The sequence below is a fragment of the Lepidochelys kempii genome, chromosome 11 (assembly GCF_965140285.1).
Source record: "Lepidochelys kempii isolate rLepKem1 chromosome 11, rLepKem1.hap1, whole genome shotgun sequence".
NCBI lineage: Eukaryota > Metazoa > Chordata > Testudines > Cheloniidae > Lepidochelys > Lepidochelys kempii.
In genome coordinates, this window is record NC_136390.1 from 38,355,687 (window position 1) to 38,381,960 (window position 26,274).

Genomic DNA, 26,274 nt, shown 5'->3' on the forward strand with positions numbered 1-26,274 from the left:
CTTGAAGGTCATTATTCCAATTCCTTACCAATGAACTTGAACTGATAATGGCTGCTGACTACAAAGCAGTACTAGGGGAAGGGCTGTTCAGGGGAAAACAAATCTCACCAGAGGAAAAGTTGGTATACGGTCTTGACTTGTTAGGTCAGCAAAGCATTTGCTATTGTCACCTCTGATATTCTGTAGAAATGAAAAGCAGTTTTGCCACAAAATTCTATTTTGGCTGCAGAAAATGCTGGTTGCCTGTAGGGGCAAATTCATAATGGTGTATGCCCAAAAGAAAAATTTCTCTGAAGGTGGAAGAGTTTTTGACACTGCAAAATACTGTTCACATTGGTGGAAATGTGGACATTTCAGGCCAGATTTTCAAAGGTACTTAGACATCTAGTGGGATTTTCAGAAGTGCCTGAACACATTAGGTGCCTAACCTGATTTCATTAGGAGTTAGGCATCTAACTCGCCAATGGAAGCTAGGTTGCCTAACCAGCAAGTGCTTTTGAAAATCCCACTAGTGATCTATCTGCATTTTTAAGTACCTAAATACCTTTGAAAATATGCCCTTGCTTTGCTCAAATTCATTAATACCGTGAAACTTTCAGTTCTGGTACACATTTGTGAAAACAAATAGTTTTATACTGCTCTAGCATAGATGGTGTCATTCTTTAGGTGACATGTTAAACTGTACCCTTTTCTGTCAAATTCTGGTTGCCTTGTAAAGGGAGGTACAGTTCCCATGACACCTTTCAAAGAGAATAGGGGATGCACTCTGTGTCCAGGCCAAACAATTCCTTCTGTCACTATGATATACAAGGGCTGGGTGAGAATTACTGCTGAGTGAAGTGTCTAATGTGTCTCATGCCTATATAGCAACTACACTGATGGTATATAATTTTGGATTGTAAAATGCTCTGTAGTAACCTCATAATTATATTTTGAACTTCTAAAACAAGGGTCCCAGAAGTTCTGTGACTCGGAGAGGCCACAGAACTGTGCTGTGGAATTGTCACCCTGGCCACTGAATTGTGCTGCAGAATCCAAGTCTAAAATAATAGCTCTGAGAAGTGTGAACTGCCCCATTCATCTCAGTGGGTTGTTAGGTCTGAAGTCTAAAGATGACAGTTTAAATGTCAGAATATTAACTGCTAATCACTTTCGCAGAAACATCTAGCAAATGTCTTTATCTCATGATCCCAAATTGTCTCTCACCTCACCACAGGGCTAAAATGCCCAACTAACATGTACTCACCTACCAGAACCTCCAGCTTGTCCCTTGACACCCTCAACAATTATATGTTGTCAATGGAAATCCTTTGGCATATGAAAGCCCAGAGCGATTGGGTAGTATAAAATAAATTGTATTAAGTATCAGAATAAATCAGGAAAGGGCCACTGCACAGATTCTGTTATTTATTTTCAAATTTATTTCATTTGAAAACTGTTTTTGTTTTGTGATTTAATTGAAATGAAGCTTCCATAGAATTTCTGGGCTGCTGCACCAGAATGCACAGAAAGCAGGATTTAGGTCCTGCTTGCCACATAGTTCATGGGGCCCTGTCTGTAAGAACTTATTAAGAACAACCCTTTACGCTTCTTTCATCTGAGAATCATTAAGTGCTTTACTAACATGAATGACTAATTTTAAAAATCTGGCCTCCTGTATGGCATGTTCACTGGCATAGGTGAAGGTAGATAGAGAGCTTGCTACCTGATTGATAAGAACTCTAAGTTAGGTAGATGTCTGTAACCTCTCATTTATACTCACGAAATTGTACCTCTAAAAAAGAGCCAGGGTTTTTAAAAATCTCGCAACAGGCTTGGGAGAGAGGTTATATATGAAACTCAATCATCACTAGGGTAGAAACTAGCAGCTGTTTTACAATTTTAGGACAGCAAGTGAAGAAGGATCTTTATACACTCCATTGAAGCTGCAGGGGGAATTTAGGAGAGTATAATTACCTGAATTGTGCCTACTCTTACTGAAAGTGTCATGGGATTGTTAATGACCACAAGTGCCCAGGGCCTTAGTTTTAAGTGACTGACTTCCAAAAGCAAGTGCCTCCAGCAGCATACATCATTTCCACACTTTGTTTTGCTCATTATTGACTCAGATGGACAAATTCCATCTAACAAATCACCCTCACCACTTTCTGCAGTCTTTTCATCCAAGCACTGACTCAGCTCATCCCTGCTTAGTTTGAAATCTGGCATGATCTCAGCACAAGGGGGTAAATACAAAAGCACATGAAACCAAATTCTATTCTATTCTGCCTGGGAGATATGTCCCTCCTTCCTAGTTGGACTTTCAGTCTAAAAGTCACTGAATTGTAAATATAACTCTACTTTATATGCTGATATCTAAAGTGTTAAGATTCCTTTTTTTGAAGATCAGCCATGAAATATTACTTTGAATAGCAGATGAGAATGAATTTGTAGGTATCTTTAGGTAGCATCGAAGCCTTATTTTAGTCTACACTGGTAGACTATCAGTATCCCTTCAGTTTCCTACTTTGTTTGCTGCAAGCCAGCAAATCACCTTTAAATTATAAATACAAATGGAAAAACCACTGAAGTCATGCAAATGCCAGATTATTCAGGGTCATCTCAGAATTTGAACTCTGGTGTTTGTTTAGCGTGACTGTTTCACACTTTTCAGGTTCAGCGTCATGATGCCAACAAGGTCATATGTAATGCAGCAGTGCTGCCTTTCTCACCCTTCCGAGAAATTATCTGAATTTATTTCTGCATTCTGTGCAGGGTTTTAAGTCAGTACATGTGGTAGTTTTTCTCACTATTATTGCTATGTTAATGAGCCTAAGCCTTATGCATCTTTAGAAGTATAGGAGTCTGATGCAATGCCCATAGAAGCCAATGAGAAGTCTCCTACTGATTAAAGTAGGCATTGAATCAGGCTCTTGATGCACTATTATTTATCATTTATTGGGGGGGCATCAGTATGGGTAGTGCAAATTGTAGACTAAGAGATTTTCCCTTCCTCAAGAAGCATGTATTCTAAAATAGGCCATTTTGTTCAGCTACATGAACAATCTCAAAACAATGCGGATATCTTTATATATATTTATACACACATTTCTTTCTCTTTGCGGGATCAGTGTTGATGAGCTTCAGGGAAGAAAAGTATTTTAAAGAGGGGTTTGAACGAAGAAGTGGTTGCTTGGTACACAGGGAAAAGGAAGGAGTTCCAGGCTTAAGAGCCAGCGTAAAAGAATGCACAGAGATGAGTGGGAGAAGCATGCCAAAGGGATGTGTAGAACAGCAAGTTGCAAGAAGCAAAAGCAGCAGGAGAGAAGTAGGAGGAAATGAGAGCTGGGATTAAGGCAGAGGTGGTGGCATACAGGGCCTTGATATGGAGAACCAGAAGCTTGTCTCTGATGCAGAGGGCAAAAGGAAGCCAGTGAGGGGATTTGAGGTGGGGAGGGACATGGTCTGAGTATTCCACAAGGATGATTGCTTTTAGAAGCAGTGCTTTGTATGGATTGGAGGGGAGTGCAGATTGGTGCAGGAGAACCCAGGAAAGGGGAAGAAGAGCAGCAATCAAGTGTTGGTGCAGGAGCAATCAGAAGTGACGAGATATCTAAAAGAATAAAGTCATGAAAGCTGAGTGTGAGGAACAGATGGAACAGGAAGAAGTGATAGGCCAAGTCAAAAACAGCAGAGAGTTCAATGTGGAGGTCTTTATGCATGGCCAGGAGAGGTTCTGAGTACCTTCAGAGCAGTCTCTGGGTAGTGGAGAGGGCTAGGGATTCAAGAGAGAGAGTTAGAAATGAAGACATTGAGGCAATGTTTATAGACAGTAGGCCCAAGGAGGTTGGAGACCACAGGGGAGGAGGGAGATGGGCAGCAGCTGAAGGAAAAAGTGCAGTCGGGGGGCAGTGGGGTGTTTCATTAGGCTGGGAAAACAGTAATGTACTTAAAAGCTGAGAGAGAGGAGCAAAGGGAGATGCCTGAGGACATTTCTAATCCCTTGATTACAAATGATACCTGAGAGTCTGAAACTGGAATGATGTGGGAGATACAGTTGGGTGGGAAAGAGCAGAGGTGAGAGGCAACACTTACTGGATTTTCTTATTGAAGAAATTGACCAACTCCAGGACAGAGAGGAAGCAAGGTCACTGTATCGCAGAACAATGTATTTGATCAAAATTTGTCTCCTTTGCATTTTAATTGCTCATCACAGCTCATGCACAGTGTAAGACTTTTGCAGTTGTTGTTATAACTGGAGTAAACACTCTTTGTCCCTCTTTTGCAGGCTGCCAAAATGGCAAACTATTGCAAGTGTCAAAAACTGAGTGACCTCCTGTTCCTTATGTTTGCCGTTGTCTTCATCGTCAGTAGGCTTGGCATATATCCTTTGTGGTGAGTAAGCATGCCCCCTTCCTCAGATACTTGGCCCTAGACTAGTTTGGAAATACATGCATTACGGTAGAGTGCCAGCTGTGTGTACTGGACTGTATCTCACAAGCATTAAAGAAAAGTTTCAGAGATAACTAGATGCCCTTATTAGAGAAGATCCTAGCTGGTTACTGCTATAGAGTAAAATGGCGGTCAACATTCGCTAGATAGTAAAGGTTAGGGGGCAGGGCCTGACCTGGTTTAAAAGCAGGAATGGGCTGGAGACAAGACAGCCACAGGTAAGTGTGCAGCTGCCTTTGTAGGGTAGGGGGCCAAGAATTAGGTGCTGTAAGCAGAGACCAATAGGTGAGGTTGGAGCTAGTTGGCTTTCAGCACATGCTTTACGACTTTCATTGTCTTAGGAAAAACACAGAAAACAAATGAAGTAGGAGTCTGGCCTGATGGCGGTGCTGCTGCCATGCAGGATTGTAATGCCCCGTGCCTCTCTTTTTTCCTAAAGCAGCTGGGAAGCAGTATATATGCTGTGGAAGCAATGTATGTGCTCGGGGGGAGCGGAATCTTTTCACTTCTCAATAGCAAACCCTCTGTCTAATTAGGAAGTAGCACTGCTGTGTGCCAAGGGAGAGTCCTTTCCAGATTTCTTTAAAGCTGCAGTATGAAATACCGTCTCACGCTCTTGCACATGAAAGGAGCAGCCCCATTATAAAGTGAGCATCCTGCCCTTGAGAAGCGTTGGTGAGAAAGTTCCAACACCACCTCATTGCGTTCATGACCCCAGACTCTTAATTGGTGTTCCAGAAAAAAAACTAATCTGGTCAGGCAGGATAGTTTGGGGATGTGGTGGAATAACAGTTTTGTCCATTGTGTTTGGAGAGCACAGTTAATGCCAGGATGCTATGGTAAGCAGAAATTCTTAGTGATCCTGCAGAGAGAAACAGCCACAAAAAGCTCATTACTTAATCACACATGTGGTTGACTTACACAAATACCAACCCCTCCCCTCACCCCAGATCAGTTCCCAATCCAGTAAAATGAGATCTCTTGGGGGGCTTGTTAATATGAAGGCAGGATAAAGTCGTTACCTTTTGGGAGTCATCTCATCAGCTGTGAAATGCAAAAGACTCCCCTAGTGCTCAGGGAGTCCAGAGGTGATTTGCTGACCACTGCACTCTGAGCCAGAGAAGCCCCATGAATTCAATAACCCCGGAGATTTAAAAAACAAACCCAACAGAAACCCAAACTCTGTGTTAAAGCCTTCAGTACATTTTTGAGGATGGGATGGACTTATTTTTTTAAATTACCTCTTCCCCCTTCTGCCACCAAAGGTTTCTTAGTCACAGATTAGACTTCAGTAGCTGGAGTACACAGATTTCTCCCGCCTGTGTGCTACGAGATGTGCAGCAGAGCCAGCATTTTCTATATGGTTTCATCCTCCCATATTTCTGTTTAAATTGTGGAAACAGTGAGGGCCAAATTCTACCAAAAGAGATACACCTCTGACGACTGTGGCTCTGGGGGTTTGTCCATAGTAAGGTTCAGTTTGAACACAGGATAGGTCTCTGTACTGCTCCAAATGGAAATAGAGTGCATTTTCCTCTGTGTGATTTCCTGCTTTGTCTGTAATGTTCTGAATCCAGGTCTGTAGAAGCAAAGACATAAGGAATAACAGATTTACACTCCTTGAGTAGATAGCTGCCTAGTTTGTTTAGCCATCACTTTAGGCCTTCAATAACACTTTAAAGGCTGCTCTATGGTATTTGAAAAGCCAAGGGGAGAATGCCAGCTTTAGATGTCTGACTGTTATGCTTTTCAAACAACAACATTTACCAGAGCACTGCAGAGTGCTCGCTTTGTATGAGATCAAGATTGATCTCACCCAAAGCTCTTTTCCAAGTATTCACTAAAGTGCACAAATTCAGGGGAGTTCATTAGTTTTCTCTTAACTGACAGTAGCTACTCAGAGTATGTTTTTCTCAAGGCATGTGAAAATAAGAAGGGTGCAGTTCTGCCTCTCCTTTACCTCCACACAATCCCACTCAGGTCAAGAGTTTGGTAGTGCAGGAGTTAGCCTGAAGTGTTTACAATCTGGGTTGAAAATCAGGAAATGAAACCTCTCACAATTTTGACAAATTTCTCAGGAGCACTCCAGCCAAATGTCACACTATACAGCAAAGTCTAAGGAAAAAACTGGAATTATTGATGGGCTTCTCACATTAATCATAAGGCAAACTTTTATAGTTCACAATTAAATTAATGACCTGACATAACTGGTGAGAGCCAGGCATAATACAAACAGAAGTTTTTTGTATGTTTTCCTACCCAACTCCCTCTGTCTGACCACACCAGCCCTGCTATTAGACACAGAATTCTAGAGTTAGAGAAAACGTTATCTAGCAAATGTCAAAAACAGTCTGAGCACAGATTTACATTCTTACCATTTTGTGCAGTGGTTTTGCACCAATATCCTTTTATGCCTAAAATGAGAACAACATTTCATGTTTGATCAAAGCCTTATTTGAATCCAGGTCTGTTGAAGCAAAGACATAGGCCCCAGCTCAGTAGGGAGAAAAAGTGTGGCAATGGGGGTGGGGGTGTGGGGGGAGGAAGGTCATTATATGGTAGCATCCTCTTTCACTGCAAAGCCACAAGCAACTCCTGTGTGCTACTTAACAGGCTAAAGAGGGCAGCAGACTACAGTAGAGGGCATGGCCAGATGCAAGGAGGGAGGAGCCAGCAAAACATGCTGCTTTAACAATAGTGTAATCAGCTTACCACCTGTGATCATATTTATTCCTAGTGTGAAGCCCATGGTAGAAATAGATGTCACTGCAATATTGTTACTGTGTAGTAGTGTTCTTACTTAGAATTTGTGTAATTTGTGTAATTTTATGTTCTAAAATGCTTTGCAGACATCAATTAAGAACAGCAACATTTTAACTCAGAATAATCATTGTTATTGTCATTTTATTTAAAAGCCATTTTAAAAATATGCCGGGAGTTGCTCTCGTCTGGGAAGGCACAGTATTATTGATGATGGCTAGAACTGGAACTATTAATTAATTCATATTTTCTCTGCTGACTAGCCAGTGGGGTGGAAGTAGATGATAAAGCAATATAATGTAGGTCCTGTCTAATCAGTAAACTATTGTTTGGGTTCATTCTAATTTACCACTACCAGAGAGATAGTATTAAAAAATGTATTTAAAATCTGGAAACTATTTCCATGTCAGTTATAACCATTGTAGGATAGGTCCAAATTTAGATACCGGTTCTGATGCATTACAGGCTTTGCATGCCCATGGAAAGTGATTCATCATTTGGTGCAAAATGTAGGTTTTTAGCATTTACATAAAGCATTGCTTAAAGAGGGAAAAAAAAAAGTTTGCTACCAGATAGATGAAGTCAAATGTACACATTTTCAGCCTCTTAACTATAAGAGTGCTGCTTTAAATTCTAGATTATTCTGCATAATGCTCTCAACATAACATTACATTGCTCACTTGCACTGAAGCCTTGTTATATTTATTTAACAAACTGGAGCTATCACGTTAACCGAGGAGTAATTTAAAATGCTCTTTTCTTTCTATTCCAATGCCAGTGAACAAAATAATGTTCTCAAAATACAAAATTTAATCTGTAAAGGGTCTTATGAATGTTTTTAAATTAGATTAAGTAGGTTGAAAGAAAAGGAGGACTTGTGGCACCTTAGAGACTAACCAATTTATTTGAGCATAAGCTTTCGTGAGCTACAGCTCACTTCATCGGATGCATTCAGTGGAAAATACAGCTGGGAGATTTATATACACAGAGAACATGAAACAATGAGTGTTACCATACACACTGTAACCAGAGTGATCACTTAAGGTGAGCTATTACCAGCAGGAGAGCGGGGTGGAAAAAGTAAACTTTTTTCCCCATGTTTATCCCCCCACCTCCCACTGTTCCTCAGACGTTCTTGTCAACTGCTGAAAATGGCCTACCTCGATTATCACTGCAAAAGGTGTCCCCGTCCCTCCCCCCCCCCCCCACCCGCTCTCCTGCTGGTAATAGCTCACCTTAAGTGATCACTCTGGTTACACTCTGGGCTATCACCAGCAGGAGAGTGAATTTGTGTGGGGGGGTGGAGGGTGAGAAAACCTGGATTTGTGCTGGAAATGGCCCACCTGATGATCACTTTAGATAAGCTATTACCAGCAGGACAGTGGGGTGGGAGGAGGTATTGGTTCATATTCTCTCTGTATATATAAAGTCTGCTGCAGTTTCCACGATATGCATCTGATGAAGTGAGCTGTAGCTCACGAAAGCTTATGCTCTAATAAATTGGTTAGTCTCTAAGGTGCCACAAGTACTCCTTTTCTTTTTGCGAATACAGACTAACACGGCTGTTACTCTGAAATCTGGTTACAGTATGTATGGTAACACTCATTGTTTCATGTTCTCTGTGTATATAAATCTCCCCACTGTATTTTCCACTGAATGCATCCGATGAAGTGAGCTGTAGCTCACGAAAGCTTATGCTCAAATAAATTTGTTAGCCTCTAAGGTGCCACAAGTACTCCTTTTCTTTTTGCGAATACAGACTAACACGGCTGCTACTCTGAAACCTGTCATTAAGTAGGTTGAAGCTCTTCTTTTTTCTACTCTCAAATTATATTGTAATGTTAGCTTTCCCAGGAGAAAATAGCCAACCAAGGTTAAATGATTCAGATGAAGTTTGGCACATCCTCTTAATCCAAAATCAACTAACTTGTGCCAAAGCTAATCATTGCATGAGCAGAATGAAGGCATTCTGTTGAAGATTAATTGCTCTGTGGTGTGAGTTTCCCCATCAGTAAAATGAGCTATTTGCATACCTTACAGGAGTGTTTTGTGGATTAGTTAATTCATACCTGACAGGAGTGTATGCCATAGAAAATCTTTTAATGTTAGGTCAATGGTACCCAAACTTTTTCACAGCATGGGCAACATTTTAATAGAGAGTGTCTCCAGAATCCGTTTGTAATCACATAACCATTCCAGAGGTAACTAGCAATTGTTTACATGGCATTGTAACAAATCTGATCTGTTTATTTTGGGTGTATTTAATGTGATAAGTGTTTGTCTTGTTTGAAAAAGTTAATCCCACTGTCAGTTTTACTCTTAATTTCATCTTCCCCTCCCATCTATTATTTTCCTCCCTTCCTTCTTTGTGCATGCACCCCCTTCCTGTCTTCCTTTGCCTGGTCCCCTTCTCCCCTGCACGTGCTGTCCAGGCATCGATCTCTTTGTCTTCCTCCACTCCTGGATATACTGCATGGCCCGTGTCTCCAAGCGTTCTACTCCTGCAGGCAACTTCAGTTTCACTAGTCCCTAGGGACTGCTTTGGTTTCCTGTTGTAGAGTAGTTACTACTAGCTGCATCAAAGCTGCCTCCTTCTTCTTGATTACAGCTGCTTCTACAGGCCTCCTGATAGGAGGAGAGCCAGCACCATGTGCCCAGCCACTTCTCTGCAGACCACCAGTGGTCCAGGGGCCACAGGCTGAAAACAGCTGAACTAGGTGACTGAAAACCTTTACTTTTTTACCCTTTCCTCTCCCCCGCCCCCACCAAAAAAAAGTCAGAACAAAATCCATGCAAACGCTGTGTAACCACCAAGACTTGTCTAACATCACCACTCAATCACACTGTGTTCCTAGCTTCTCAATGTCCTCTCCCCTTGAGTGTTTCTACCTTCTCATTCTACCTCCTCATCTACGTTGCCAGTCTAAACTACAAGCTTTTTAGGGCCGCGACCTCTGTCTTCAGATCTGACTGTAAAGGTCCTAGTTCACTGGTGGCAGGATATAACTAATTAAATAATAGCATAGCATTTTGGAAATGTTATATGGTATGTAATATAATTTGTCAAGAACAAATAGTGTCAAACCAACCTAATAGTAGCTTTCTTTGACAGGGTCGCAAGCCTTGCGGATAGGAGGGAAGTGGTAGATGTGCTATAATTTGACTTTAATAAGGCTTTTGATACTGTCTCACATGACCTTCTCATAAACAAATTAGGGAAATACAACCCGATGGAGCTACTATAAGATGGGTGCATAACTGGTTGGAAAACCATTCCCAGAGAGTAGTTATCCATGGTTCACAGTCAAACTGGAAGCACATATCAAGTGGGGTCCTGCAGGGATCAGTTCTGGGTCCGGTTCTTTTCAATGTCTTCATCAATGTTTTAAACAATGGCATACAAAGTACACTTATAAAGTTTGTGGACGATACAAAGGTGGGAGGGGTTGCAAGTGCTTTGGAGGATAGAATTAAAATTCAAAATGATTTGGACAAACTGGAGAAATTGTCTGAAGTAACTAGGATGAAATTCAATAAGGAGAAATGCAAAGTACTCCACTTAAGAAAGAACAATCAGTTGCACACAGATGAAATGGGAAATGATTGTCTAGAAAGGAGTACTGCAGTTCTGGGGGTCATAGTGGAGCACAAGCTAAATCTGAGTCAACAGATATTGCATTAAAAGTAAACATCATTCTGGGATGTATTAGCAGGAGTGTTGTAAGCAAGACTGGATTATTGTATCCAGTTCTAGGTGCCACATTTCAGGAAAGATGTGGAGAAATTGGAGAAATTAGTGGCCGTGTTGGTGCTATTAGAGAGAGAAGGTAACTGAGATAAAATCTTTCATTGGACCAACTTCTATTGCTGGTAGAGACAAGCTTTCAAGCTTGGTCCAGTAGAACATATTACTTCACCCACCTTGTCTCGCCAATATCCTGGGTCCAACACGGCTACAACAACTCTGCAAACTATTCTGTATTTTCAGGCAGCAGATTTGAATGACTAATTAACAGTTTTCATACCAGGAACTTGATTTACAGAGTTACTCATTCTCTCAAGGAGCAGAAACAATAGCACTAGACCTTGGACTTACAACTAATAATCAAAATTAAGGAATGCTGCTTGAATTTCAGATATTTTGTAGTCACAACAAACAGTTAATGAACCAGCTATTGGCCAAGAATTATTTAAAGGAAACTTTTGGCAAACAATTTTGAATAATGAATAAATTTGAGGAAGTAATAAACTATTCATGGATAAACGAAGATAAAAAAGAGGCTCGGTGAATTAAATAAATAACTCACCTTGAACCTTCTCCCTTGAATAAACTCTTGTTTATATTCTTTAGCAGAGGATTTGTAACATTGTCATCCCGTCTGCTTCGGATGAAGTATTAGCTGACGCTGCCCTTAACAGAGGCTGGTTATTTTATCCCTTTGACTGGTTTAGGGTTCTTGAGAGTTCAAAGCTTCAGATACTGTCTGAAGCAGAACATGAGCCTCTGCAGTTTTAGATTAGCCCTAAGCCAGCTTTTCCTAGAGGGAAATTAACCAATGCAAAAGTTAAAAATGTCATTCACCAGTGAAAGGTTGTAATGTAAATAACAACCAGTGGCATTTTCTCAGTGTTTCTGGGTTTGGATTTTTGTGTTAGCATACAAGCAAAATTTAAATAAAAAGAGTATCATCAGACTTATCAAAGTCAATCCTTATTAGCCTCAATTTTGGTTCATACAGATTGTTCTCTGTGGCTCCAATAACACATTCTATTGGCAGGGACAGATTGTTCAGTCAGTGTTCTTGGGACTTTGGGGTGGTTGTAATTATTTTGAATAGTGTCTTTTCTAAAATGCAATAGGACAGAAAGAATTACCGCAGCACTCTGGGCTGAGAATTATTGTGATGGGTGTAAATATCTCAAGAAAAAGTAAGGGGCATTCACCTTCTTGCTGCTGCCAGACGTATTTGCGGTGCTGTTTTTAAATCACTGTGATCAGTGAGGTTTGAAGGCTGGAGAATAAATAGAATACTGATGACCAACGGCTATCAGGGTTGCTCTCACACATCCACTGCGATGGATTCCACTATACACTCCTAATCTGGAGTTGAGGGGAGCTCTGTGAGAGACAGCTTTGCCACCTAGAGAGAGAGACCAAGACTAAAGGAATTTACGTTTTCTGGTTTTGCGAAAAGGAGAGAAAAAAATCCAAAGTTGACTCAGAATTTACTTTTATATGAAACCGTTACTTGACTGTTTCTAGAAGATGGCTACTTTACTATACTTCTTGGAGTAGCACCATAGACTTGCATTAGAGTGTTGATGCTTTGAATTTCTCAGCTAACATTTGTATTATTTAGTTAAGCTTTGCTTATTCTCTAATGACCATGTGCTGAATTCTGTGTGGTGTTCTGTCCTATCATTTCCTATCCCCATGCCTTTAAATTATAAATCTTCAGGACATAGACCTGTTACTAGTCCAGTGCAGTTTGCCCATTGTACATTCACAGTACTGTAGAAGCAATATAAAATATGAACAGTGCTGCTATTTGACTGTGAGCAGCCTTAGAGTGCAATTGGGGTCTAGGTAGATCCTTGCAGGGATCAACATTGTCAAGACTGTGGCGATATGAGCACGTTTTGCAGGAGTCGGGTTACCCAAGCAGGGGTCGAAATGTATACCAGTGTAATGTTAGTGATAGGAAATCCCATATATGATCACTTAAGAATCAATAAAATATATGTTAAAACATTTATGTTGAGATATGTCAACTGCAAGGAACTAATCTCCTAACCCAGAGTAACAGAAAAGTGCCCATGTGGGTTATACAATTCATAGTTTTAGTATCAGAAATGTCACCACACGATACGTCACTTACCAGCATGAGCTGGTAAATGGTTTTCAAACAGCACAGTCAATAACCATGTAGCCACAGCTCCTCTATTAGCTGGCTAAGAATAGGCCATTAGAGCCAAAACACTTATCAGGGCTAAATTCAGCACCAAATTCAGTCGTGTTGCACCAGAGCTGAATTTGACCCATGCTATCTGTAAAGCTGGAGATAATCTTTTAATTGGTCAAGTTAAACAAGACGCTGTTAGGACTAATTTGCGTAGTTTGATTTGGAGGCAAAGCTTGTGGCCAGCTCAGGGGGCAAAGATTGTGGCAGAGGTCAGCTGTGAGGATGCTTTTTTTGTTTGCTTGTCTAAGTCCTTTAGCAAGTAGATAAAATTACTCTCCAACAAGAATGTAACCTTTGGATCATATGTTTGACAGCTTTTCTCTTAATTTATGCATTGAACCGCTCCTGTTTAATATGATCGATCTTTGAGGGTCTTGCAGGTGATTCAGTTATTCTAGTGTAAACAACTCTGGAAGCAAAATACCATGGGCTAGACTGTGGTCTTGAATTACTGCATTGGTTTGAGGCAGCACAGAGTTACACTGGAGAAGATTATTGGGAGAAAGTGGTACAGTCATCTTGCTGGGGTGTCTAACTTGCTCTATAGATGGGTCCTTAACCCTGCCTCCTCCCGACTCCCTTGAGGCAATGGAGGGGACATTTCCTAAGGTTTCTTGCATTCAGTAACTGTCATTGTCCTTAGTGCCAAGAGGAAGCATGGAAGAGGAAATGGGTATGGCAAAGGCGTTTTTTTAACTCTGTCCCTGCACACGCTTGCAAAAACTAAGGACAATCTGGCCCCACACATCATATACGAAGTCTTTCATTTATGCAGGGACTAATACGAACCCTGAAACAGATGCCTCTTGACATGAATTCTGTGCTGTCTGTGCAAGCTTTTAATATGTTCTTAAAGATTTTCAGATTTGGAAATATAAATGACGTCGTTTCCTCGATCTGTGTGCTCTGATCCCAGACTCATACACATGCGTTTTGGCAGAACACGTTACTGATAAAACATTTTGCTGAGTATAATTGCATTCTGCCAGGGAATCTGAAATCCTCCTTTATTCAAATCTCTGTAGAAAAGCTCTCCTGAGATATGCGCTTTGATTGTGAAGGTGCATATGACCCTTCTGTGTTTTCAGTTGTTCTGTCAACAAGAGTGGAGATATTAGTGTTCATACCAGTGACTGCAAATTTGTTAGTAGGCAGGAGCCATTGGTGAGAAGAAATTGGGTGAATAGATAAGCACAATTGAACTCAGCACAATAGACAGCTTGATCAGAATGGCTCCTTTTACACTACATCAAACATGAATAATTTCCTGTCTGTTGCATTATGTTAGTTAAATAACTGAAAGCACTACTGATCTATATGGGGCTTAAAATAACATTGTCTCAGTGGCAATTCTGTGATTTCTGCAAAGATGTTTTGTTGCTGATTAGTATTAAAACAGGAGTGCCCAACTCTGCAACAGTCAGACTGTATTGGCATCTCGCCAGAAGCCCAGGTCTGCAGTTAATTAGTGGTTAATTTATCAAAAATAAATGTGCAGCATATTTGTTTGTACTTTTATCTTCCTCAATAGTGTCAAGGTTCCTTCCCCACTCTGAACTCCAGGGTACAGATGTGGGGACCTGCATGAAAAACCTCCTAAGCTTATCTTTACCAGCTTAGGTCAAAACTTCCCCAAGGTACAAAATATTCCACCCTTTGTCCTTGGATTGGCCGCTACCACCAGCAAACAAATACTGGTTACTGGGGAAGAGCTGTTTGGAAACGTCTTTCCCCCCAAAATACTTCCCAAAACCTTTCACCCCACTTCCTGGACAAGGTTTGGTAAAAAGCCTCACCAATTTGCCTAGGTGACTACAGACCCAGACCCTTGGATCTTAAGAACAATGAACAATCCTCCCAACACTTGCACCCCCCCTTTCCTGGGAAATGTTGGATAAAAAGCCTCACCAATTTGTATAGGTGACCACAGACCCAAACCCTTGGATCTGAGAACAATGAAAAAGCATTCAATTTTCTTACAAGAAGACTTTTAATAGAAATAGAAGTAAATAGAAGTAAAGAAATCACCTCTGTAAAATCAGGATGGTAGATACCTTACAGGGTAATTAGATTCAAAACATAGAGAATCCCTCTAGGCAAAAACTTAAGTTACAAAAAAGATAGACAGAAATAGTTATTCTATTCAGCACAATTCTTTTCTCAGCCATTTAAAGAAATCATAATCTAACACGTACCTAGCTAGATTACTTACTAAAAGTTCTAAGACTCCATTCCTGGTCTATCCCCGGCAGAAAAAACATATAGACAGACAGAGACCCTTTGTTTCTCTCCCTCCTCCCAGCTTTTGAAAGTATCTTGTCTCCTCATTGGTCATTTTGGTCAGGTGCCAGCGAGGTTACCTTTAGCTTCTTAACCCTTTACAGGTGAGAGGAGCTTTCCCCTGGCCAGGAGGGATTTCAAAGGGGTTTACCCTTCCCTTTATATTTATGACAAATAGGTTAACAAAAAAAATAAAAATTTTGCTTTTGATCATCTTTGTTCTCATCCTGCACTTACATATAAGTCCCATGGCAAGACATTGTAGGTCACAGTTGTCCCTCAGGATGCCTATTGGACACCCCACCTTGGGGCCAGTGTCACTTCCTTAATGTCAGATTTGTTCTTGCACAACACAGGAGTCTGTACTTTACAGAGTCAAAACCCCTGGTGGTTATGTGACAGCACTGAAGCACATTGAGCAACTCAGAAGTCACTTGATCATGCTGCAACATGGCTTCTTTAAGATCCTGAGCCAAATTCTTTTGTTACTCATGAATGACCACTTGCTTTCAAACACAGGTACATGTTGGTCCATTGCTCATTTTGATTTCCCTCTCCATCTGACAAGTGACTCAAAATCAAATGAAGCTATGGGTCAAGTTCTACTTTTAGCTATAAGGATGTAAATCTGAGACGCTCTGTGATGGGGTGTGCAAACCCCACACTGGGCACCAAGGGGTTAAGGAATTATTTTGGGCTCAGCCAGCTCTGTCCCACCACACCTGCAGCAAGTGCTCCATCTGCTGGAGTAATTAAGACTGGGAATTAGCTCATTTGGGTGGCAGAGCTGGAGGTGAGCAGACCTGCAGCCCACAGGTCCAGCAGCACAGAGTAGAGGGAAGCCTAAAGGTTCTGACACAGCTGCCCAAAGGGGCCCTCCCTGAGGGAAGGGAGGACCCACGCCAGAGACAATCAGAGAGGGAAGTATACCCCTCTCCCCTATCTGTGGACCCTGGACATTGGTAACGCACTTTTACATATTTAGTTTGGACTTCCCCAACAGGGGAAAGCCTTGGACTAAGCTGACTGGGAAGGGGAGGGGAGGAGGAGAAGAAAGTGTCCCAGGGAAGACCGCCTTAAGCAGCCTTGGTTGCCAGACCACTGGTAGCCCAAAAGGCCCTAGGTCAGAGCCCTTTGGAGTGGGAGCGCCCAGGATCCCCTCCCCACAACCCCCTCGGCAGTCAGCGGTTGTCGTCATGACCATGAGGTCACACTCCCCAACCAGACCCTGAGTGAGGACCATTACACGCTCTATTGACTTTAGTAGGGTTCTGTTGGATTTACACCTGTGTAAATGAGAGCAGAATTTGTCTGTGTGTGTATGTTTCTAATGCTATTGATAAAGCAGCAATATATTCACTTCATACTGCCCTCTGCTCTAGAGGAGGCTGAGCAGATCTCTGTGCTTTAGGCAGTATAACTGATCTAGGGCCCCTGGCCTTAATAGCTCTGGGTCATTCCCAGAGTCAGCTTTACCTTCACTTTTGTGGGAGCTCTTTGTCACCTACTTTGTCACTGGTAGAATTCTGTCCTAATACACAAGGAAGGGTTGGAAAGGGGTAGCAGCGGTGAAAGAAGAGAAAGGAAAACTGGAACTGTTCACCTAAATGGCTGCTGATACATCTCAACTACAGGTATGCACATAGCCCAAACAGGGAGGAGCCTGGCAGGGTCTGGATTGACTTGAAAAGGGCCTTGAATAATTGTAAAGCGTGTTTTTTACTGCGTTATCTGCACAGATTTCTTTCTCAGCTAGACAGATTAACTGGCTTCTTTGGTAGCATCACCAACATCATTTGGGATGGTGAAAGTTACAGATGTCCATGGAAATAGCCAGTTGGAGGCAGCTGGCCCTGAGCTGGTAGAATAGGCAGTGCCTGCTTTGTTTTCAGGGGCCTGTGCAAACCTGAGAGTGAGATGAAAAGAAAAACAAAGAACAGAAGCCAGCTCAGAGAACATCCTTATACTGCCTTGGGGCCTCCTGCACAGTTACAGATGTCACCACTGGAGTTGGCACACAAATAGCTGTCTAGGAGATAGAATGTGTCAGACCCGCTCCAGCATTATGTTCCTTGTGTTGGTCCAGGACTTGGAGCTCATTGACCAGAGAAGTAGAGACCGTGAACAGGGCTGACAAGCAAATCGAGGGCCCCATTGCAATGCCATTGGGTACTCCATCTCTCTCCTTCCCCTCAGGTCTTCACTATTTCACTGATACTCTGTGGGTAACTGGACCATCCAACTACTGTCAGCTTATGCTAGATCTTTGTCACTCTGTTCTCGTTTTGCATACTCTGACTACTAGCATAAGATCCACTTCCATGCATAGAAAAGGAGTACAAAATCTGGGAGACTGAAAGGGAAAGGGAAACCAGCTGGTCCTTCCACTCAGCAAGAACCAAAGAGTGTCCCTTCAAAGCAGTGATGTGAAAGGAACAGCAGCAGCTGAGCAGCCAGTCAGAAGAGAGAAGAATTGGCAAGACAGGCCTTTAAGTACTGGCTCTGTTGGGCTGAAATATTTAGCAGAGCTGCTGGTTGAGGCCCTTTGGCAGGTCAGTGCTGTAGACCCCAGCTTCTTGGATCTAGTGGTTAATCTTATCCTGGGGAGGAGCCCTTCATTTCATACTGCCTTCAGGAGAAGTTTGGCAACTCATCTTAAATGAGCCTGGTCAGGAATTCTATTCACCCTAACACATGTGTGAAATTATCTTATAACCGAGGTCTGGATCATTACAAATAGCTAGAGAACCCAGTTGAAATTGTGAGAGCTGAGATAGGTCCCATTCAGTTCTAATCATAGTAAAAAGACAGGGTGATCCCCCACAGAAACTGGTCTCTTACCTGGAAGATAGGTCATAATCATTGTCAGCTGAGGGGAACTTATCATCTCTTGTCCCCTCACACACCTACACATCTCATTCTATCCCCACCTTCCTATGATGGTCCAGCTGAAAATTTCACACTCCTTCAAGCTTCTGACTCAGGAAGGCAATTTCAGGCTGAGAGCACAGTTGGATAATTAAGTTTAACAGATTTAATATATTTTTTTTGAAAGTGTAGAACAGAGTCTGCTGGCCAAGAGAAGAGAGTTTAATAGCAGTAATTCTGTCTGGTGTTCAGTGCGTTCTAGTGTGCACGACAGGGGATAGAGGTAGTAATAGTGCTGTGCCCAATGTTCTAACTTAACTGGGATACTGCGGAGTTGGGGTTAAGCAGATATTTCTCTGGCACAAATAACTGATGCAAACATGCTGTTCTGGGGTGCCATGTATTGCGTATATTGTGCATGTGTTGGGAGCAGAGATTGTCAATAATGCTAAAGTGCATTGAATCATTACACTATTGACTAACTACGTTTGAATGCTCCATGGAAGCTATAGAGATTAGAAAAGACTGAGAATCTGTCTCTCCACATCCTTCCAGCTGGTAAAGAGAGAGACCACTGCCTTATCTGTGAGTCTAGATTGGACAGGGCTGAGGAGTATTTTGCCTCCCACAACATTATTTTTTTCAACCTTACTGTTCTTCCTTTCTTCCAAGTGCTTTACTAATGAATGAATGAAGCCGCACAACAGCCCTGTGAGGCAGGTAAAAGTCCTATTATATCCATTTTAATGAGCAACTTGAGGCAAAGGCGTACTGAGTGTCAGTATTCCCTCTAATTTTTCCCACCCATGTGTGGAATGAATTTCGTTGTGTGCACCAATGTGGAGCTGATGTGTGACACATCACCTTCATATTGGTGCACACAACAAAATACATGTGGTGGGGGTGGGGCCAAGGGGTTCGGAGTGTGGGAGGGGGCTCGAGGGTGGGGCAGAGGGTTGGTGTGTGGGCTCTGGGGTGGGGCCGGGGATGAGGGGCAGAGGGTTGGGGGGTGAAGGCCCCAGGGTGGGACCAGGAATGAGGGGCTCAGGGCTGGGGCAGAGGGTTGGGCTGCAGGAGGGTGCTCCAGGGCTACGGCAGGGAGAAAGGACTCCCCCCATCTCTCTCTCCCCATGCAGCACTTGGGCTTGGGGGGAGAGGCGCCGTGCCAGCTCCGGGGCTGGGACCACGGGATGGGCCCCCTCCCCCAGCTCCAGGGCTGGGTTGGGGATGGGGCGGGGCATCCCAGCAGGTCTAGGCCAGAGCTGGGTTTGAGCCACCCCTCCCCGGCCGCAGCAAGTCCGGAGCTGAGTTGGGGCCGGGGGTGGATGCCCCTCACCTGGCTGTGGCAGGTCCCGGCTGGGCAGGTTCCCTGAGTGTCTGGGCAACACTAAATAGGCCATTGCGCAGCCACGCAGTTTACAGGGAACTCAGCTGAGTGTCCTAAGATCACACAGCAAGTTACTTGAATAGCCAAACATAGAACCCAGGAGTCCTGACTTCCAGTTCTCTGCTCATATTGACTAGCCTCAGACATTGGAGCAAGGAAACTCTCCAGCTCTCTTTTTTTGGAAGTGGAAGAGTAAATAGAAATGTTTTTAAGGCAAAAAATCCAGGAAAGGACAAAACAATCATTGCTGAAAAATAACTGACATGATCATTGAACACGCTTGTAAGAAGGTTTAAGTTACAATTACATTTGCTTTTATACCTAGCTATCGATATGCTATGAGGTGGGTGTGGTATTGCAGGATGTCTCACTCCTGTGAAGTGTTAAAGCAAAAGCAGGACAACTATGCTGAAATGGCAGATGAGCCACACACAGGGGTGTGCTGGCTCCCCGTTTTGCTCTCCCCTATCTCCGCGTAACTGCTGGCTGCCCCATTATGGCAACATGTGCCTTTTTTTCGCTAAGTGAATTTGGGGAAAAATGACTGGCCAGGAGGAAGGTAGACATGAGGAGCAGCCCTTCAGTGTAGCAGTCTTCCCTAGAAACACGGTATATTATATGCTGGGAAACACCATAGAAGCTAGTGCTACTCACAGTAATGTTCATTTCGGTTCTGCCTCCTTTGGCTCAGAAGCAGGAGCAAGTTGCCTCGGGCCATATTTTCAGAAGTGGTCTCTGATTTTTTTGTGCCTAAGTTTTTATATGGCCAGCTTGAGACATCTTGGGCATAATTTTCACAAGTGCAGAGCTCCAGCAGCTCTAACCAGATCACCTCTGGAAACCAAGCTCAAGGTGTCAGGTCAGGCAGACAAAAAATGGTGGCTTCCACAATCAGTGGACACTTGTGAAAATTTGAGAGTTAAGCACCTAGGTGCGTTTAAAAATCCCAGTAGGTGCCTAACTGCAGTTTTAGGCACCTAAATACTTAAAAAAAAATCTGGCCCTTAGGCCCCTTTGTAAATTTTACCCGGAACTAACCTAGTTGTGCGATTGCCACCGAAGGCTTTCTGTTTTAGTCTAGTGTTTATTGTATATGATTAATGTTTCAAATGAGTCTTCTGAAGAATGGAAGTTGGAAGGGTGGTTTGGGGAATTTAGTGGCCTTGCCTGTCTCCTGCCCTGAAAATCTAAATATAGAACCAGTTCCCTTCATATTCACTCCTACCTAACCAGCTGATCCCTATTTACATAGCCTTCCAAAATGGGATATTCTTTCTTTTGGGCATAAACCAATTTTTTACCTGTCTGATATTTCTGTGGTCTTCTATGTTCATATTCTATTTCTCTTTCTCATTACGTACTTGAATTGCATAACGATTATCTTTAAAGACCCAGCTGTCTCTCCCGTGCCTACCATATTGTGTCATGTCACTGAATTGCATTTTGAGTAGTCAGTGCAATAATCTTTGTGCAAGCCATATCAGACACTTACTGGAAAGTTCTATTTTGTTCCTCAATCTGTCAGACATGAGCAGATCTGAGAGGGTTCTGATCTTTTGATGGATGCTTATTTCCCATCCCTGATATCCAGCAGGTAACTCATTTGTGCAGTGATATTACTTTAGGCCTCAGACATGCTCTCCACGGCCTCTCTATCTTCTTAAGATTTCAGACTTTGTTAGAATGGGCCATATTCATCCCTGGTGCAGCATAACTACTCTTTACAGTTCTGGAATGTGTAGGTTTTTAGACATCAAAAAGGAGATTAACTTTACATGCAAGAGCTGCCTATTTTAAAAGTTGAGTTTGATATTGTAATTTAGAACTGAAATAACTACCGATGAAATAAGCAAAGATGACTAAAGCTATGTTTTGATATGCATAGAGTGTGTCACCTTGGATTACGAAGTGGGACATTACTGTGCCATTTAGCGCTACTGTTGACCGAACAAATTGCACAAAGCTAAGACTATAAATCTTAGCTAGTAACAGCATTCATGTGCCAAATGTCTAGCCTTAACTGCAAACTTTCATTTTCTAATGTTTATGCCATAAACAGAAAGAATTGTAAGACTGTATAATGAAGCAATGAAACAACCCTCTCTCACAAAATGTATTGTAAGATTTATGAAGCAGATACAATTTAGTATAAGGGATGGACCAGGAATAAAAAAAGACCAGTGTTAAATAGAATCAAAACAGCATTCTGATGCTCTACAGCTTTAAGACTAATCTGCTTACGCTAGTTTATTAGAAACCATCTACTAATTTTAACGGAAACAGTTTTATCCTAATTAAATCATAAATACTAGAGGGTGTACTTGTTGCATTTGAATATTTCCCATTAATAGTGACGGAGTTATACACACACGTTTTTGGGGAAAATAGTGACCTCGTCAGTCATTAGGTAAAAAGAATTCTTGAAGTATACGAGACATGTCAAAGTTCAAACACAGTCTGATGGTATAGTCCGAGAGAATGAGATCTGAACTTTTCTAAAGCCCTATAGGACATTAGCTAGATTTCTGTGTTCTAAACACAGCATAACAAGAGCAGATTGAAAGCTGTGCATTTGTTAGCTTGCTTAAATATGCCATCTGCTGGCTATGTAGTGATAGTTAATTTTTTAAATACTAAATGCAATGAACTTTCCAATACTTTTGATAGCAGCAGGGGTATAGAGTAGAAGGGATGTCAGAAACCTTCATGATCTTCTTCATTTTTTAATTGACTCCCGAAAGTATCAAGCATTCCTAGATAGCCATATGTTGCCATATGTACTGCTTGTTTCTTCTACCTACATCCTATTATTGCCCAATCTCCTGTTAGTTTCGGTTGTTGCCTCACTCTTCACTATGACCCAGATTGTATCAAGCACTATTTTAGTTTTCAAGTGTTGAATGAGTTAATTCCTATTACACTCTGAGTCCTATCATAGGTATGCTATTGCCTTATATACCACAAGTGCTGAAGTCTCTTATTACTTGAATTGTCTCATAGTACAGGTTCAGATCAACAGACCATCACTGCAGGCTTTGCTCATGTCAAGACTAGGAATTTACAGTAAAAACATTAACAGAGCTGTAAATAGTATTGACAAATGCTCTAATAATGAATTTACTGCCATATTGTTGAATGTTCTTTGTCGTAAGAAGTGTCTGATAGCAAGTATTGGTTACTGTTTTTTTATATATCTTTTTGCTCCAAATCAGACAAATCCCTTTCAGAGAGGGGGAAAACTGTCATTTTATTATACCGGTAAAATGGGTGGAGTGTTGGTGGCATTATGTTGTACTCAGGCATAGTATGATTTTAAGGTCCCTCCTCAGAGGAATTAGGTTACCTGGAAGTGAGAGGTGTCCCTCTTGTTTAAGTGTTTCATTGTTAGCCTCTGATGGACGTGGTGGAAAGGGTATACTCTATGTGAGGAGGAAAATAATCTGAAGAATGGGAATCTGTCATTCCCCTGGGATTGTCCAGGATAAAGAGGTATTAGAGAGAACCCGTGTCTGGTTACTCACCAGCTCTGAAAAGGGGGGGGGGGGAGGAAGTGTAGTACTTTTGCTTTCTACATGTGGTGTTTGCTGGTTGAAATTAAATAGTGAAGGTGATGTTATGCAGTCATTTACCTCTTGAGACACAGAGGCACAGATGACGCTTTATCACGCCTCTTCCAGTGCTATTCAGTCTGTCATTATAAATCTGAGAATTGAATATGTGTGTGGATACCATCTAATCAAATATTTGTCATCTTAATTAGAAAAAGGGCTCCTTTTTAGATTATTGTTGACTTGAACAAAATGTAAGTATTTTTGTCTCCCTCTCTCTTTTAGGATATTGAACACAATGCTGTTTGAATTGTATGAAGCTTTGGGCAATTTTCCTGCCTTGTGGTTCTTTAACATGTTGCTCATAGTACTTCAAGTCCTGCACTGTTTTTGGTCTTATCTAATCGTAAAAGCAGCTTATAAAGCTATCTCCAGAGGCAAGGTAAGGTGACACAAACACTGTCTGATGTTTTACAGTAAACATTTTGTTTGTAACGTTTTTAAAATTAGTAAATAGCACTTAGTAATTGTCCAGTGATTTGTTCTTTTTCTGACCCAAAACACAGACTTGAGGACAGACGCTGTATTGTGATATGCTTTTCCTTCCTTTAATGGAACGCTTACTAGCTTTGTTCCTTGATAACAAATGTACAAGATGTGTGAACTCCAAATACATGCATTTTTAAGACTAGGATTATGTTGTGGTTAATGCTTCCTTTTTTAAAAATAGGTGTGTCAAATCCCACTACACATATAGGAGCTGTGTAAATAGCACTTGTTTGCATTCTGCCAGTTCTGTTTTACTTCCTTTCATAGAATATTTGGTGAAAAATGTCTGCCTCCCAATTGAGAAGAACAATAAAATTAACTGAAACCTGTTATGCTGCCTCTTTGGTAATTGGCAGAGATGTGGGTCTGAACTCTTTACAGTCTTAAGCATCAGGGGCTTTTTGGCTGAACAAAGGGCCATATTTCCAGGAGCCAAAGGGCCATGCCTCTTTGTACAAAATTAACACATTGTTGCCACCCTTCTATTTAAAAACAGGGGTGTGGTTCACAGTGTCTACAAGCAATACAATATGTCCAGACTACTCAAATCAAGATGCCGAGCCATCCTGTCTGTGGGTGCGGACTAACAAGGGGCAAAGCACTTAAGCATGTGCTTAACTTTAAGCATGTGAGTAGTCCCACTGAAATGAATGGGACTGTTCATGTGCTTAACTGCTTGACGAGATTGCGGCCAAAGTGTGCAGCTCCTTTTTGGATTGAGCCCACCTGATATCTGCTGCCCCCTCTGTATTAAAGATGTGTACTGCCATGGTCTGTGATTTTTGTTTGAGGGCCACAGTTGGGACACCTCTGCTTTAGCAATTCTAAGCCTCAGTGATCCTGATTTCACACCAGCAATACTCTGACTTCCTTACTCTACTTGTTTATCCTTTTCCTTGTGCTGTCCTGGAAGGCTGGAAAGTGGAACCCTTTGCATGTAAGTTTCTCTGATTCTGCTGCGCGAAAGACGCATGCATACAAATCTATGTTTTGCTATTCCCTATGTCCTTCCTCCCTGATTCTTCTGATTGTTACATCTGCTTCTTGCTTAGGCTCTGTGTTTAGAGGCAGGGACTGTTTCTAACTTTGTGTTTGTGCAGTGTTCAGTGCTTACTGTGTGCCAACACTTGCCAGGGCTGAGCCCTGGCACCTCTAGGCTTGTCGCATCCGTTATGAAAGTAAAAAAATTGCATGAGCGCCAGCACTTAATTGGTTGAGCCCCGGCACCTCTTTCATTACAAATTAAGCACTGGCAGAGCCTCACCCCAAAGGACTCCAGTCTTGGTAGGGGTGTCTAGCTACTGTAATACAAATAAACATCATAGACTGTAGAGTAGCCTAACCCCCTGCTCTGGCACCATTCAGGTTGTGCATTTCAGTGCATGTCAGCTACCTAAAGAATTGAATTTAAATTTAAATTAATTCCGTCAAAGAAAACTGTTAAAACATTGTTAAGGCTGCAGAGTTAAGCATTCAGAAATAAGGAAATGACAAGATTAAGGATGTCAAGTATCAGAGGGGTAGCCGTGTCAATCTGTGTCCACAAAAACAACGAGGAGTCCGGTGGCACTTTAAAGACTAACAGATTTATTTGGGCATAAGCTTTCATGGGTAAAAAACCCACTTCTTCATAGATGCATGGAGTGAAAATTACAGATTAGTCTTTAAGGTGCCACTGGATTTCTCATTGTTTTTAAGGTTAAGGATACACCTGCAAACTTAACTCTGCTCTCAACAATGCAATGTTAACTTACATGATCACATACTGTTCTGTTTCTCAGGTAATACAATACAAGAAAATATACAGTGTGGTATCCTAGCATTTTTTTCTCATTCTTGCAATTTGGATCATTGTTATAATAGTCTAATTTTTTTTTATTGAGTTGGACTATTGGGACGCTTATTGGGGTTACCCAAGGTGTCTGGGGTGAATCACTACCACCTGCTTACAGCGGGCGGGAGTCTTGTTCCTGCCCACAAGGAGAAACTCTCTCCAGCCACCAGCTAGCTGCTGGCAACACAAGCTGCTCCAGGATATACAAGCGCTGCTCTTTCCCTCTGCAAGCTAGCAATTTACAGACCCCACTCTGTTACTCTGGAGTACCAAGTTCCCTATCTTCTGGACACCCTCAATGCACACCAATCCACTGCCTCCATTCAGTTCACCTCCACTTCACCAGTTTCATCTCAGTTCAACATTTTTCTTAGCACGAGGCACTCAGATGTATCTATAGTAAAACCAAATTAAAGTTTATTTGCGAGAGCATGAGATAAAGATTCAAAATACAGGCACATAAAAGGATTTGGAAACATCAGGCTACAGGTAAAAGAAAAATATAAGACACAAACTATAGTTACTATAGTTATAGTTATTAAGTTACTTTCCTGTCTGATAAGGTATTTCACATCCAAATGAGTGCTAAACAGCACTTGTAGTCTAGAAAGCTGGGACCTAACATTCATGAGATAACCCCTGCTGGCATAGTCA

The 26,274-nt window shown here is 41.9% G+C and overlaps 1 protein-coding gene across 3 annotated transcripts in view; it reads left to right on the top strand.

Annotated features, from left to right (window-relative positions):
- CERS6 (ceramide synthase 6) overlaps window positions 1-26,274 on the top strand; it is a 222,198-nt gene that overhangs the window by 187,737 nt on the left and 8,187 nt on the right. For 2 of the 3 annotated variants that reach the window (XM_078847955.1, XM_073305738.2), the window contains 3 exons: window positions 4,268-4,374; window positions 23,523-23,679; window positions 24,700-24,723. In XM_078847955.1, coding sequence (XP_078704081.1) covers window positions 4,268-4,374; window positions 23,523-23,679; window positions 24,700-24,723 — 288 coding nt within the window. The remainder of the gene's footprint in view (window positions 1-4,267; window positions 4,375-23,522; window positions 23,680-24,699; window positions 24,724-26,274) is intronic. The other variant, XM_073305739.2, reaches the window with a different exon arrangement.